The sequence below is a fragment of the Staurois parvus genome, unplaced genomic scaffold (assembly GCF_062004578.1).
Source record: "Staurois parvus isolate SC_StPar_1 unplaced genomic scaffold, SC_StPar_1.0 ptg000276l, whole genome shotgun sequence".
NCBI classification, from domain to species: Eukaryota; Metazoa; Chordata; class Amphibia; order Anura; family Ranidae; genus Staurois; species Staurois parvus.
In genome coordinates, this window is record NW_028318072.1 from 9,118,956 (window position 1) to 9,135,549 (window position 16,594).

Here is a 16,594-nt window from a genome sequence, read left to right on the forward strand (position 1 = left end):
ACGAGCTGCCATCAGTCACGATGTGGCCCAGAAGTTGGCTGACAGCATGCTAGGGCAAGTTGCAGAGGTCTTGAAAAAGAAGGGTCAATGCTGCAAATATTGACTCTTTGCATGAACTTAATGTAATTGTCAATAAAAGCCTTTGACACTTATGAAATGTGTGAAAATTCATATTTGTGTCATTATCAAAACTTTTGGCCACAGTTGTAGTAAAGAAAGGAGAAAGATGACAGCCCTGGGTCAGAAGTGGCAGTTCTGTATTTCTATCTTTACAATGTTTTTTATTCCTGTATCTCCTGCATCATTTTCTGCCTGAGTGATCAATATTACCAAGCCAAGGAGTGAGGGAAACCCTCACACAGAGGGACAAAAGCTTCAAAAAGAGGCCCAACAGGAAATTTAAGTCTTCCTCACTTTATCCACTAGAAAAATGGTCTGGAATGTTTAATAAAACAGCAATAAGCCCTGTTTCACACCGAATGCAGCTTTAAAATCACGCTACTTCAGCTCGACACTACACTACACACTACACCAGTGTGAAACAGGGCTTATGAGTATATTTTATTGTTACCCTACTTTCAAACACATGCAGTTTTTCACTGCATTTGTCGGCCAATTAAATTTAATAAAAAGATTTAATGTCTCATAGTTTCCCTCATAATGCATTCACATGTCTACGGTTACTAAATTCTGAACTTACAGTGTCAAGAAAAAGTATGTGACAGTAGACAAATACATTGGGGTTGATGTACTAAAACTGGAGAGTGTAAAATCTGGTGCAGCTGCGCATGGTAGCCAATCAGCTCCTAATGTCAGCTTGTTAAATTATTCTTTGACAAAAAATAAATAAATAAATAAAAGATGACTGGTTTCTACGCAGAGCTGCATCACAGATTGTGCACTCTTCCACATGGAATATATTTCAAAATATACATGAAGAATATATTTAATTTATTTTTTTTAAATATATTCTTCAGATTTGTAACATATAAAAAAGTCATTTTAACATATATTTTTACATTTGTAAATGAATTCCAAAAATTTAGATTTGTAGTTTTGAAGACATACAGTATATTTGAAATTTATTTTTAAAAATAGCTTTCATATATTTTATAATTAAAATGCATTTAAACATACTATATATATATATATATATATATATATATATATATATCATTTTTTTTTTAGATTTATATTGAATATGGCCAAAATTGTAGCATTTCAAATATATGTCAATATATTTGTGAAGAATATATATTTCTAAGAATATATAATATATAAGAATATATTTTTCAAATATATTTCAAATATATATTAATATATATTTCAAATTCTTCCATATGGGAACCCTAATGTGTTTACGCTGAAAACACACAATTCAAATTTCTCCTGCCTTTATTGAACACACCTATTAAACATTCAAAGTGCTGGAGTAAAAGGTAAATGAACCATTGGAGTTAATATCTGGTCAAACCTTGTTTGGCAGTAATGACTTCAAGCAATCAGCTTTTGGTAGCTCTGAATCAGACCAGGAGGAATTTTTGACCATTTCTCTTTACAAAACTGTTTAATCTAAGACCCATTTGATAATGTCTGGTGTGAACGGCTCTTGAGGTCATTCCACAACACATCTATGGGGTTAAGGTCTGGACTCTGACTGGGCTAATCCATTTTGTCTATGCTTAGGGTCATTGTCCTGCTGCATCACCCAACAAACTAAGCTTCAGATGGCAAATTGCTGCAAAAAATACAGGTAATTCAAAAGGAGGCTCATATACTTTTTCTTGCCACTGTATAACAACGAAAGCAGACCTTTACCTTGTTATGGTCCATGAGCAGTTCAACACTCAAGCAGTGAAAGAATCAATTATTGCACTGTTTATTGCTAGTTAGTTTAGTCTTAGCTAGACCCTCCCTGTTTCCTCTATATTCCCTCAGTCAGTATTAGTCATTCATAGAGACCGTGTTTAGGAAAGTCATTGTTTTCTTACACTTCATAATAGAAAAGCATCCTCTGTACTTCAGTTAGCTGAAGTAAAGTTACGCTGGATTCACCTTCTGTGTCTTACTGAAGAGTCAAGCTGGCTGTGGGTGGTGCCAAGTCAGCAGGTGACCATACTGGGTCTAAGGATTTATGCCAATGCATAAAGTGGCATTTGAAACAGAACAAGTAGAACATCACTATTTAGTGATAGGAAGCTTAGCAATGTTATCAACTGGCAGCAAGTGTGTTGGCGGTCAAGGATGAGGAAAGAAAGAAAGAGCGAGAGCGAGAGCGAGAGAGAGAGAGAGAGAAAGAGACCAATAATTAAAGCAATGCATTTGATTGTATATTACGTATTATATTATATATTTTAACTGGTGAATTTATCTTATCCAATAGAGTATATACTCCACTAAAAAAAGTTTGTCTCAGAAACGCTTGTGAAGTTCCTTTGATACATAAATCCTGTATTATGTAGTCCATTTACTCCTCATTATTCACAGTAGACTGGTTTAAGTGTAAAGGAAGTATAGGAAGCCCTTACAATAGGATTAGCAGTTTGAAGAGGGCATTTGGAGGCCGATCAAGCTAGTAAATCCCCAGAGTCCTCATCACACAGGATGTCAGGGTCAGGAAAGGACACACAGAACAGGGAATATCAGATTTATAGAGGTCAGAGAAGGCGCTAAAAGGTGTCAATAGGAAAAACTCACTTGGAAATATACTTGTCCTTCCCACATGGGACTAGTGATGTCTCTGGTGGCAGCTCCATGTGTTCATCCCTTGATCTATTAGAGGGACAGTCTGAAAGAAGAAACATCATTAGCATGTAACTCATGTTCTACCAAAACTACAGAAAGCAAGTTTGTGACCCAGAACACCATCATCATTACTTAAAGTGACTGTCACTCAAAGTACATTTAAATGCTGCCCTGCAAAGAAGGTGCTGATGTCATCCAGCAAATTGATTCGAAGTGTTCAGAAAATTACTGTTTACAAAACAACCACATTTTTCTTTCAAATAATAAGGTTGTCTACCTGTCTTTCAGTATTAGGATAATTAGTAAACTAAAACAGAACCCAATACCCCCAGTATACACCTTATCCATTGCATCACAGATAGCAGATAAGTGCTTCTGATTGGTAATCGTAGCTGAGTCTTGACTAAGGGATTCATCAATGTTGGCCCCTTTTCCCAAAAACAATACTGGACTACTTTATATTGGGTTTATTTGGCTACAACAATCATCTTTTTAAACCCAAATGGAAATAGAACAAGTCACGTTTAATTGAGCATTAGGGTTTTAGGGTAAAGTACATACAACGCCCTCTAGGTTAGCTAGATAGGTTTGTTTGTTTTTTTTAACACAGAAGCAGAGTATCAGACTGGGATGAGTCAGCCTGGGAGTGAGGCAGTGAGTTTACCTCAGCACAGGCTGGGAGGATCTACAGGTCAGGGTTTCTGGAGCCTTCCCACCTTTCCAGAAACTTGAGAAATTTCTGGGACTGCATGTTCAAGGGACCTTCCCCTGGCAGGAGGCTGAGCATGGTGACCAGAGCTGCCCTCAAATATGACAGAGCCTGGGGACAGAGTAGAGTTGGGTGGAAGATGGATTGAGAGAAGGCTGGAATGTGGAGCCTGAGAGGGGGCTTCAGGGAGGGGAGCCTACCTACAGGCTGATTGCTGGACAGGAGGATCTCAACTGCCTAAGGTCTCCTAAGGAGGACATCCTGAGCAGCAGGGAAGGAGCCAGCCATATCTGAAAGCCTGAAGGTAGCTATCAACCCACCATACTGACAGGACAAGACAGTGTTAGTACTCCTACACTCCCTAGACCTGATAAGGGGAGAGGGCGGTCAGGTGCAATACCCAACTAATCTTCACCGGGGACTGCTTAACTGCAAGCTCTTGGAATCCCCTTGCTCAGGAATTCCCTAAGAACAGTTGGGTGAAGAAGAGGATTCACCTGGGGTCTGAGCAAATCCCCCGAAAATGGGACAGTGCTTTATTTTTTGCCAATCCACCCTTACATAGTTGCTAATAAGTTTGTCCTCACATTCTACAGTTCCTTGGGCATCCCATATACCCCTATACTCCATACAAGTTGTTAATTTCCTAATAAAATAAAAACGACTAAAACCATCATAGGGACTGTTTTATTGACTCAGAGCACAAATTTGGAAAATGCGTGTTGCTTGCTCGTGCAGAGCATAAGGGAACCCAAATCAAACTCAGTGGCCCTTATGAGGGTAGTGCTACATACAGTATATTGTCATCAAACTGTCAACAGCCACACAACACTGGCATGAGGACTACTGAAAACCCTGAAAGTCCCTGGAAACTGAACCACAGGGGGTCCATAGCAACCTTCAGCATGTAGTTTGTTAAAACGCACATACATTACTGTGCAATGGACTGTGTGTTAAGATGTCATTGAAAAACAGCACCACAACACAAGAACTTTTTTTCCTGCATAACCATGAACAGTGGTAAAACATGCAATGTTATACAGATCCTTCCTTTTTAGGGTACTCTGAATACCAGAAGGGATTATAATCCATCACATAGCAATATGTGTAAAAAGCTGGTCTTTATACTAGTGCCAGAAAAAAAAAAAAAAAAAAAAAAGACATCAATGGCAGTGAAACTGGTTTTGCATTGTGGAACAGAGGAGAACAGAAAACTCCATGTAGAAAGCATCCCTGCTGGGAATCAAAACACAAGACCAAGAGTTGCAATGCTATAGAAATGTTAACAGTCATGATGTGATTTATACATAAAAGGGGTTTCAGGTTCCCCTTGATGGTGCTCACAGAACCAAATGATTTGGCATTTGTTCAGGTGAACAGTGGGAAGGTAAAAAGCAAGAAAATCACACACTGGCTAATCTTCCCCATCAGCAGAAGTTATACCCCAATGCCTACAGTTCTTGCCTTGACCAGCAAAGGAGGAAGTCCAGAACAGTACATTCTCCAAGAATATGGAATATTTCAGCCCTTCTATTACCATCTGAGAAAAAGCAAAATACCACAATGGATGCATAGCACCACTTCTTCACAGTGCCGGCCTGCCTCCTCAGTGCTTTTCTGGAGCCCCCCTGAAGATCCTGTAAATACCATTTTTTCTAAAGAAATGTACACCTCCAATGTTAAAGTTCTCAGGTCTGATCAATAAGTGCACCAAAAGTCCAGATGGTCTTAGCAGCTTGTAGGAGAAGCACTGACCAGGTGAGCCGTGCAAAACAGGCTGCATGCTATACAGCTCAAGGGTTACTTTGCTTTCTCCTCCACTTGAAAGCTGGAGCCAAGCCATACATCCCCATTAAATTCCCAATCATTACAATGAGTGCCAGGCAGTTAGATTAACCCCTTCACGCCTAAGGGTAAAACAAATCTAAATGCCTAATCACAATTCTGCAACGTTGACATGTGATAGTAAAACTGTACATATCACCACAACTACTTTGTACATCCAGGTGGATTATACCTTGTTTTTTTCAGGACAAATTGGGCTTTCATTTGGTGGTAAATGGTAATGGATAACTGCTGATTTTTTTTCATTATCAAAGGAAAACTGGCCCAAAATAGTAAAAAAAAAAACCCTTTTTTTTTTTTATTTAGCTGTGTGTTTCTTGTTACAACCATAACCTACCACCAAAGAACAACCCAAAATAAATTCTCCAGCTCTTGATGATCGCAGCAATACCATATTATTTGTGCACATAACAATAGTGTGCATTTTGTTTTTGTCTTTTTATTTTTTACCTAAAACACACTGACATTAACACTAACTGACACGGATACCAATTTTTTTTTAAATCCTGACCTTTGACCCTGACCCAAACACTAACCCTGGCACTGAACTAGATCATAACTTGATCTAGGTATTTTTCTTTATTTTTTAATATTTATTTATTTTCTTTTTACAAACTTTTTTTTTCTCTCTATGCCAGGAATTAGAGAGATACAATGGATCTCTCGTCTCAATTCATAGAGAGAGAAAAAAACAAGGGGGCCGGGCTGTACAGTGACTGATCACTGTGATAGCCAATCAGAAGCTATCACAGCGATCATGTGACCCGGAATCAGGAGTCCCAGGTATCGATCATTAGAACGAGACCCGGGACTCTCAGTAACACTGCAATCTCTGTGTTGTGAGTGCGCCGAGCGGCGCGCTCCCAGTACAAAGACGGGTACGCAAATATGCGGCCCCACGGAAAAAAGCCCAGTTCCGTGAGGCCGCATATTTGTGTGACGTCAGCGTGAAGGGGTTAAAGTGTAACTAAAAGACAAAACTTGTTTTTTGTTCCCCAATTTGAATAGAGTAAGGGAAGGTAATAACCCCCGTCAGTTTTTTTTTTTTTTTTCATCTGTCCCATAGGAAAGATTTCCCTTCACTTCCTGTCCCATAGCCAAAACAGGATGTGGGAGGAAATATCTCCAAAGTGTCACCAGAATTAGTGCCCCATTGGAAAATTTCCTCTCTATTAGTGCTCTGATGTCAACCCAAAATTTGGAATTTTCATTTAGTTTCACTTTTGATGAAGATAGCAATAGGACAAATAGAAAGGGGAAGGGACCCAGACAGCAATAAAAACTGACAGGTGTTATAATCTATCTCTATGCTATCCAAAATTTAAGAGAAAAAAAAAAAGATACATTTTAAAGTGTTACTAAACCCAGAGCCCTGCATTCACTATAACTGGTCTCCCACAGTAAATAGAACATGGAAATGCAATTATTTTAGAAAATATAAACTGCTTAATACCTTTTCTCATCAGCAGTTAGAGCAGTCTTGTGACTTCTATCAGTGTCCAGCAGAGCACCTCTTAAAGCTTGTAGGAGTTTTCATTTTCTCCCGATTGTCCTATGAGACTGCATAACCCCTGACCCTCAGTATCAACAGCACTGATTGGCCCTGTTCTGATCACATGCACTCTCCCAAGAAAGAAAAAAGAAACTTCTCTAGCAATACATACCAAACTGAGCAGCTTGCCCACAAGCTTCTGTTCTATCAGCAGATGGATTGGGGACAGTAGAAGGGGAGGATCAGAGAAGACAGGATCAAATTGCCTTTTTACACAATGCAGAGGATTAACCCCTTAGGTTTCACATTGATTATAAGGGCTCATGCGCACCGCAGCTGATAAACTCACGTTTAGGAGCTGTTCAGCGTTTTTTTTCAGCAGCCCCTGAACTCACCCTAATGGTTTCCTATGTGCCCATGTACACATCTTCATTTACAGTCGTTTACAGGCAGTTGAGTTTACAGTCTTTTTTTAACGCAGAAAACTTGTGTCAGCAGTAGATTTTATCAGCGTTTCAAACGCAAAATGCTTGTAAACGCAGCTAATTGTGGCTAACTGCGTTTATAGGCATTTGAAAAAAATGTTTAACTCTTCCATTTCCAGATGATGTCCAATGCCTTTTTGCATCATGAAAAATGCATGCAAAGCATGTTCCCGGTACTCAAATGGACCTGGCACACCATACTTTGATGTTTCGCATGAAAAAAATATGTTAGACACTGCTGCAATAAATTCTGCACAGAAATGAGCTGGAACACATCCAAATACCACAAAAAAAAAAAAAAAGAAAGACAGCTAATCTCAACAAATACTGCTCTCTCTGCTTCTGCTCTCTCTATTTCTCTCAAAATGTCTGAAATAGTTAATTTCTTTACTATTTTTCAGTGCTTTCTTGGCATTTTGGAAGGTCTCCTGAGGTTATCTTAAAAAAAACCTTCTAAATGCAAACGCACATAAACGCAGTATGCAAACGCGGCTAAATAGATGTTTTTTAATCTACATTTTCCAGCAGTCAGTTTCCATCGTTCAGAAGTGTCCAGTGTACATGGGGCCTTACAAGCATGCTTTACTGCATATACAGACTGATTTTACTCTTGTCAGTTTTTAGGAATATCTTATTACTGGATCCACCCAAAGCATGTGAGCTGACAGCATGTGACTGGGTATAAATATTGTTTTTTGGTAAAGTCTTCAGAAGATTGGGAAAGCCAGGACTGCCATTCGCTGACGCGGCAGTCGCAGAGGTGCAGTAGTACAGTAGTTACAGTACTCTTACTTTGTATTCTTTTTGAAATTGTATTTGTCTTCCTGTTTTCAGACATGCTGCTATAGATCTGGCCTGTCATCGAGGCGTGTGACAGGAGAGTCACTTCCTTCCTACAGTCACAGAGCTTCCTCTCCTGCAAGCTGATGGGGGTGCAATTGACAAAGGCCGGTGACAGGGAGGGATGAGCAACTTGTATTAACATTTGTGTACAATGTGCTGCCAAACATCAAGCCAAATTGGCATTTTTCTATGTAATAGATTCCACTCATTTATATAGCACAGATGGATCAGGATTAGCTTTACAGACCTCACTTGTTCCTTAATAGATCACCATTCCATCAGAATTCTATGATCCCTAAATGTGCCGTAATGCTTTCTCCCCCATACTTCTATTCAATAAGAACATCTTTTATTAGAGCAACTCAGTCATTGAAACATAAAAACACACAAGGCATTGGTACTTACCAGCTTCTCATTAAACAGGCTGCAAATGCATACAAACATTGTCCAGCCTGCTGAGAATCTGTCCATTTAATGCAGCCATTCCCTGAATTAGTACCACTTTAGGCCATTGTTTGGCTGGATGCAGGGGCGGACTGACCATTCGGACACTCAGGCACTGCCCGAGGGCCCAGGGTCAGTAGGGGGCCCCATGAGATGCCCCTGGTACCTTTCATAGACTTTTTTTGGGTGTGGTTTGAGTGTGGGTGAGGACACAGGGGCCCCATGATCCCCTATTGCCCGGAGGCCCCATGAGTTGTCAGTCCGCCCCTGGCTGGATGCTAATATTTCGGTTCTGACACCTGCCATTCATGACATCGGAAACATGGCAGCATGAGAGGTAAATAAATCGGGTTCAGATTCTCCAAAAAGTGGAGAAAAACTTAAACCACAATTAGGATCAGATCAGGCCACGTCATACTTTGGAATACAGTTTTAATTTATTAACAGGAGGACAGTACCTATAATGACGGTATTCAGGGCTGTGGATAAGGGGGTACCACCAGTCCTCCTGTATGGGGCCCAGGCCAGCAGGGGTCCCAGGCAGCTGGGTGAATCATACGTGGCCAGGGAGGGTGATCGGGATGGTGGAGGGGCAATTACTGGAACCGATCCCCTGTATGGCTCTCTCTGCAGCAGCTGAAAGCTGGCTTCTTCTCCTCTTCCTTCCGCTGGCTTTTAGCTGGTGCAGAGAGAGCCATACAGGGGATCGGTTCCAGTAATTGCCCCCCGCCTCACCCATCTCCCTCCCTGTGCACCATACATTTCTCCGTGCTGCCCAAGCCCTCCCACCGCTGCAGTGCTTCCAGCTTCCATCCTCTCCTTCCCACCAACAGCTGCAAGCACACAATAAGATCCTTCAGGATGAAGAGTGCCATATGTGGCAGTGTCAAATTTACCAGCCGCTTCATTTCCTGAATGAACACAATGAGTGATCAGTAGCAATCACTTACTGTATTCATTCCTTCCTGAAGCATAGTAAACTGGGGTTTTTTTGGGTGGAAGGGGGTCCCTGTCAGGTTGGCTGTATGGAGCCCCGTTGTTTCTAACAGCAGCCCTGATGGTACTTACACTAAAGGAAAAGTGTGGCTGCTCAGTTCAGTGCAATCTTCCATCTTATGCTCCCTAGATACCCCCAAAGCTGTGATCTTCAGGTGCTGCGAGGGTTAAAATGAGTGTCTGGACCTGTCCCAGCCACTCATCAAAAGTGCTGAATATGCCAGCCTATTCTACCCCCCTCCTCTATTCACAGAAACTGTACTATTGTTTCCTGCAATGAAAAATGCTCTGTGAATGGAGGACAGGTGGATGAATTAAAGATCTTCCTCCTCCATCCAGAGTGTTTTTCATTGCAGGAAGTAACAGTACAGCCTTTATGAATGGAGGAGAAGGAAGAGGAGGGGCGAATGGGCAGGTAAAATCTGCATTTTTGACAAGTACCTTTGACAGGTCCACTGGCTCATGTGTTAACCCTTGTAGAACCAGAGGATCACAACTGCAAGGGAAGGGGGCAGAGGATGAAAGAGACATAAGGGACATTCAGTGTAAGTACCGTCCTTTGTACTGATCTGAAAAAAAAAAAACTACTCAATCTTAAATTTTAAAGCTAAACTTCAGGCAAACACATACGGCTTAATACATACATAATATACATATATGCACTGCCTACCTACCATTAAGATTTGTAGGTCTAGCCAGTTCTGAGATTTACACACAACACAGCCCTGTCTAGCAGGGAATTGGACCTGATCATGCAGTTTTAACTCCCCTCCCCCCACCCCCATTCCCACCTTGTGAATAGACAGTGGATGGAGAAGCAGCATACCAATTAACTCACTTATCTGTCACTTTGCTCTCTCCTGCTATCAGCATGGCTCTGTGCACTGCAACACACCTGTCTGCCTCTCTGTGCTGCTTCCCCTAAGCCCTCTCTGAGCTCTGCTGTACAGGGATTGCAAGAGGCTGATGCCAAGTTATATATAGGCTCTTACACTGTTTGCCATTAAATAAAATACATTTCATAATGTATTAATGGTTACAGAGCTGCATTTTGCACCTTTTCTATCTGCCCTGTATTAGATCCAGTTCACATGTGAACTATTTGAAGCTTGTTTCCCAAAGTGCTTCAATGCTCATCAACATTCCCATTATATTTCGTAGTGCCCATTCACATTTGAACTTCATGTTGCTGGAAGCTTGCCATTCGAAGCTCAAAAACGTACAAGCTTCTTTGGTGCAGAGTCACACATTTTTGGCCCCAATGGACTGCAGTGTGCTCCTGAAAACACGCATAATGTACTTTTTCTTTTTTTTACACAGTCTCTCGCTTCTCATAACTAGTTTTACATTGGCTAAAACAAAATCACTAAATCTTTAAAATGCCAGAAAACAATGTGTGTATAAACACACTTAAAAAAATCTGTGAAAACGTTTGAAACTCAAGTGTTTACTTAGCCTTAAGCAATTTTTCAGATGGAGCATCAAACACAGATGGCTGAGCCAAGGTTTTATGGCCCCTCCCTCTGACTGCCCACGCAAATTGTAACAATACAACTGGACAGAGCTATGTACAGTACATGATGCATCCATGATGCTTTAACTTTTTGTGCAGAGTTTAAAAGGTGGCATCATCTGTCAAACTCACCAATTAAGTTCAGGTAGCAGTATTGCCTCCTGAATGCCTGTCAGCTGCTGCTATATCGCCCTCTTAAAAAGCGACCCAGTGCAGATAGCTTTTCAGAGGGTGATAAGTAGTACCACAAGTTTAGAAGAAGCCTAATAAAGCTACAATGTTTTATCCGGAAACAAAATATATATATACATGTCTCAGTGCCTCTGCTATACACATGGATTTAGGTTTTTGGACACTTCTCTCTAGACTGGAAGGAAAATGGAGAACAGACCAGATATATACACTATTCAGAAAGCAAGTCTGGGGAAAATCAGCATAGGATCCCAGGACTGCAAGGCAAGTGTGCTACACACTTGGCCACCATGCTACCCTTAATGTGATTCTAAAAGGTTTGCTTAAGAAAAAAAATAACAAAACATGTCTATACCAGGGGCGGACTGACCATTTGGAAACTCGGGCACTGCCCAAGGGCCCGGGGTCAGTAGGGGGCCCCATGAGATGCCCATGGTACCTTTTTCATAGGTTTTTTTGAGTTTGGGCAAGGACACAGGGGCCCCATGATCCCCTATTTCCCGGGGGCCCCATGAGTTGTCAGTCCGCCCCTGGTCTATACTTACCTGCTGTGTACAGTAGTTTTGAACAGAGCAGCCTGGACCCTCCTCTTCTTGGATTCCCCGCAGTCTCTCCTGACATCTCCCTTCTGTCAGGTGCCTCCACAGCAAGCATCTTGCTATGTGAACACCCGCTGCTCTGTGTGTCCGTTCATACACAGAGCTGTGGCTCGGCCCCGTCCCGCTTTCTTCTCATTGGCTCACTAGCTTTGATTGACAGCAGTGGGAGCCAATGGCTCCCACTTCTGTCTCAGCCAATGAGGAGAGGGAGTCCCAGGATAGCCGAGACTCCAGTGTGCATCACTGGATCAAGAGGGGGGCCTAGGTGAGTATTGGGGGGGCTGCTGCACAGAGAAGGTTTTTACCTTCATGCATTGAATGCTTGGAGGTAAAAAAAACTTTTGAGCCTTTAGAAGCACTTTAAGTGCATCTCCATGAAATTTTTTTCTCAATGATAGGTAAGAATGGGGAAGGATATATCCAGTGGGTTTTTTTTACCGTTTGTGTCCCCCTTGGGAAGAATCACCACTGTTTGTCCTGGTGGCCATTGTCACTGAAAAAGAAATTTGAGAGGGAAATCCAATATTTTAGGGCTGTCCCCAGAACAAAAAAGTAAAGAAAAAAAATCTTCCAATGAGGACACCTGTTCTGGGGACAACTGTCTAAGGTCAATTCACACCAGTGCGTTGACCTGCATTTTAGCGCACCTTTAAAACGCAGATCAACGGAAGTACATCTGAAAAGCAATCATTTCCAATGTGTCTTATTCTTGTTATTAATGCTGCATTGACCTGCGTTGCGCTAAAATGCAACAAATATGCACTTTATTGCAATGCAACAGATGTAAGCGTATGTCAATGCAATGTGCAGGATACCCTGTGTAAATGCAGTACACTTTAACACACTCTAAAATGCATGTCAATGGCCGTCAAAATGGATGTCAATGGATATCACTGCGTGAATAAAATGGATGGAAACGTACATCTATTTTCCATACATTTTAGTTCACGTCAGTGTGAATGGGCCCTAAGAGGGGAATTCTCTTCACTTTGGGAGATTTCCTTCAAGTTCCTGTTGGTGTTTTCAGGACAGGAAGTGAAGAGAAATTTCCTCAATTGTACACGAACAGCAAACAATAACCTGGCGGGGGGTTGAATCCTGCCACACTCTATAAAAAATAACTGTATGTTGCTGCTCCAATGCAAAAGAAAGCAGAAGTGATGTTTGGAGGATTTTAGCGGTGCCAGCCATCTGCTAGCTGTAGGATAAACATGGGAGCTGTCACTTTGGACACATTTTTAAAAAAGGTACATGCTCTGTGGCTGTCATCCAGTGGCGTCCCTAGGCAGGTGCGGGGAGTGCGTGCCGCACCGGGTGACACCTATCGCACAGGGTGACACCGAACCTGCGCCACGAAAAGGTAAGTTTTAAAGCAAGCCGACGATCCCCGCAGGATGGATCGGATCTGCGGATTGAGCATAATGGATCAGAGTCTGATCCATTATGCTCCCCAATCCACAGATCCGATCCATTCTGCGGGGATCGTTGGCTTGCAACCTATACGGGGTTAACTGATCTCTCCAAGAGCTCCTTTAAAGCAAGCTGACGATCCCCGCAGGATGGATTGGATCTGCGGATTGAGCATAATGGATCAGAGTCTGATCCATTATGCTCCCCAATCCACAGATCCGATCCATTCTGTGGGGATCGTCGGCTTGCAACATATACAGGGTTAACTGATCTCTCCACAAGCTCCACGAAAAGGTAAGTTTTAAAGCAAGCCGAAAATCACCGCAGGATAGATTAGATCTGTTGATCGGGAAGCATAATGGATCGGACTCGGATCCATTATGCTCAATCCGCAGATCCAATCCATCCTGCGGGGATCGTCGGAGGGGTGACACCAAGTGTTACCGCCCCGGGTGACACCAACCCTAGGGACGACCCTGCTGTCATCCTTACTTCACTACACAGAGTCAACAACTGAACAAGCAGACATATATCCTGATACCTAATATGCTCTTGTTTGTTCCAGGTCAGTGACTCACTGAGCAATGATGATAGATGAAGGTGACAGGCCCAGAGCTTGCACATCCTGTCTATTGTGACACCTTCCTTGTACCATTATCTCCTTTTTATTTAAAACTGAGGTCTTTAATTGGGTTTTTGTAATCTATTGTATTCTAATGTACTTATCACATTATTAAAGTGTACCTAAAGCCAACATTGTTTTGTTTTGGATAGAGTAGGGAAGGATCATCACTTCTGTCTGGTATTTACTTCTGCAAACATACCTGTTTTACAGATTCACCCACTCTTTTCTTTTCTTCTAGCAATCATTGTCACCCAGACTGAAAGTGCAGAAGAATCTAACATTTGGAGTTGTCACTGGAGCAGGAATAGGGGGAAAACATTTCCAATGGGAGCACCTTTGCTAGGATTTCCCTGCCTTTTCTGGCATCTCATTTGACTTTGAATTCTAGGTATGAATATTTCATACATTGTTATGCCAGCAACAACGCACCACTTCGTACTCCAATCTTCCCATCAAGATCTCCTTAGCCAGAATGTGTTGTATGCCATGCAATCTCTCTCTCTCTGTGACCTTCCAATGTGCTGATCCAAATCTCCAAAAGAAAAAACCAATAAAGTGTAGTATTTCTTATACAGGAAGATTGCATGTGCAACTGTGTGCAATATAATGTGCAATAAACAAAGAATGTGCAGCACTCTTCCCTAAATACTCTTGCCCTCTTATGCAGGCCATAGATGGGGAGAAAACCGGCCGATTTTTCTTTTAAAAAAACGAAAAATCTGTCGTTCAATCGGCCGATGTTACCAGGAACGGTAAAAAAAAAAAAAAAAAAATCGGCGGATTTTCATCCTGTCTACAGCCGGCAAAAAGTGTCCCTGCAGAGAGCTCCACTATTTCTTTGACAGTTCTTTGACATTTATAGCGGCTGCAACATTGTATCTATTTGTATCCATTTCAGATACAGATGTTTTTATTTGGAAACAAATAGATACATTGTTGCAGCCGCTATAAATGTCAAGGAACTGTCAAAGAAATAGTGGAGCTCTCTGCAGGGACACTTTTTGCCGGACTGGAATTCTTCTTCTTCTTCATCCTCTCCTTCTTCATCTTCCTCTTCTTTTTGTCTTCCTCTTGCAGGTCACTGCTCATGCGCAGATTTTTTATCGGTAAAAAGTTCGGCCGATTTGCCCATCATTGCCGCGAAAATCGGCCGATTTTCAGACTTTACCGATAAAAAAAATCTGCCAAATTACCGAAAAACGGCCAACCTATTAACCCACTAACGATCCGAAAATCAGCCGATTTTATACCCATCTATGGCCTGCATTAGTCCTCATGCACACTGGACGTTTTTACAGCTGTTTTTGGCTTTTGACATTTTTTTCTACAGTTAGTAAACCCCCCAGCATGTTATCTTATGTGTCCATGCACACATAGACTGTAATCAACGTTTTTTGGCTGGAAAAAAACCCAGGACTAGTGGGTTTTTAGAGGATTTTTTAGCTGTAAAAACACTCTAACGCTGCAAAACGCCGCAAACCAACGTTTTTTTACCCCCCCAAAAAAATTTCTTTTAGTAAAAAATAAAAAAGCTAAAAAATGCAAATGTGGAAAAGCACTAATGCAAAACCGCTAAAAAAAAAAAAGCTGAAAAACCTCACGTTTTGAACATGACTTTACAAAGCTAACGTTACCAGCATTATCAAATCGTCCAGTGTGCATGAGGACTAAGGGTGAAAATGTGCATTTCACTCTGCTACTGAATCAAATCCACAACACGTGTATCCGTCCTTCATCCTCCACCTGTGTGCAAAGCCAAAAACAACGTACTCGATCCCTTTCCCCTTCAGTCATCCACCTTACCCTGCATGTCTTGTGAATAGCCTTTTTGCAATCAAGTATCAACATGCCAAATCGCCTCCTCACTTCTTCACAAATTCTCAGTGATCATGAAAGATAAACATACTCCCATACTGCAATATTGTTTTAAATTGAATTTAATAATGTAAAAATGCACTTACTTGTGTTTGGAATACAAGCAGCTTGATTCTACCAATTTCCAAAATGGGCTCCGCAGCACTCTCAGTTGCGTCTGACGTCACATCCGTCTGACGCGTTTCGTCATTGAATCGACTTCCTCATAGGCAATTGCAGATCAGTGCAATTTGCAGCTCCGATTTCACGATGGCTTGCAACTTCATTAAACAGAAGGCAATGCAAATTGCAATAAAATCGGAAAAAGTAGGAACTGTGTTTGAAATCGAGTCAGGCGGATGTGACGTCAGACCGTGGTGGCCATTTTGGAAATTGGTAGAATCAAGCTGCTTATTGTTGGATACCTCCTATGTACTCCACAATGCTTCTCTCCTTTTACACTCATTATCCCTGAATGGATCTCTCCCTCCTTCAGCTGCTCAGGATCACCTGCTCACTCCTCTTTAGATGTTCCTCAGTGTCTATTCTCTAGATAAGTGAATACCTCCATACTGTCTACCAGCAAGTAAATGAGTCAAATAAACCAAAAAATATATGTGTGTAACTATCGAGCCACTAAAATAATTCCTCTGGATCGCTAACCTTAATCACATACTCAAACTGTGTTAAACAACCATTTAACTAAAAAATGTTGCACTCCCAATCTCCTACAACAACTGATAAATTGATGACTTCAAATTATATCCATAAAAATCAAATAATATACCATAGATAAATATCAAGTTAAATGTGATGTGAATCAAATAAAAATAAAAAAAATA

General features: G+C 41.4%; 1 protein-coding gene across 2 annotated transcripts in view; it reads right to left on the reverse strand.

Annotated features, from left to right (window-relative positions):
* The window catches only part of RASSF2 (Ras association domain family member 2), a 92,541-nt gene that overhangs the window by 61,316 nt on the left and 14,631 nt on the right, over positions 1 to 16,594 (reverse strand). For both annotated transcript variants that reach the window (XM_089681736.1, XM_089681737.1), the window contains exon 2: positions 2,698 to 2,788. In XM_089681736.1, the coding sequence (XP_089537862.1) occupies positions 2,698 to 2,756 (59 nt within the window). In that variant the 5' untranslated portion in view covers positions 2,757 to 2,788. The remainder of the gene's footprint in view (positions 1 to 2,697; positions 2,789 to 16,594) is intronic.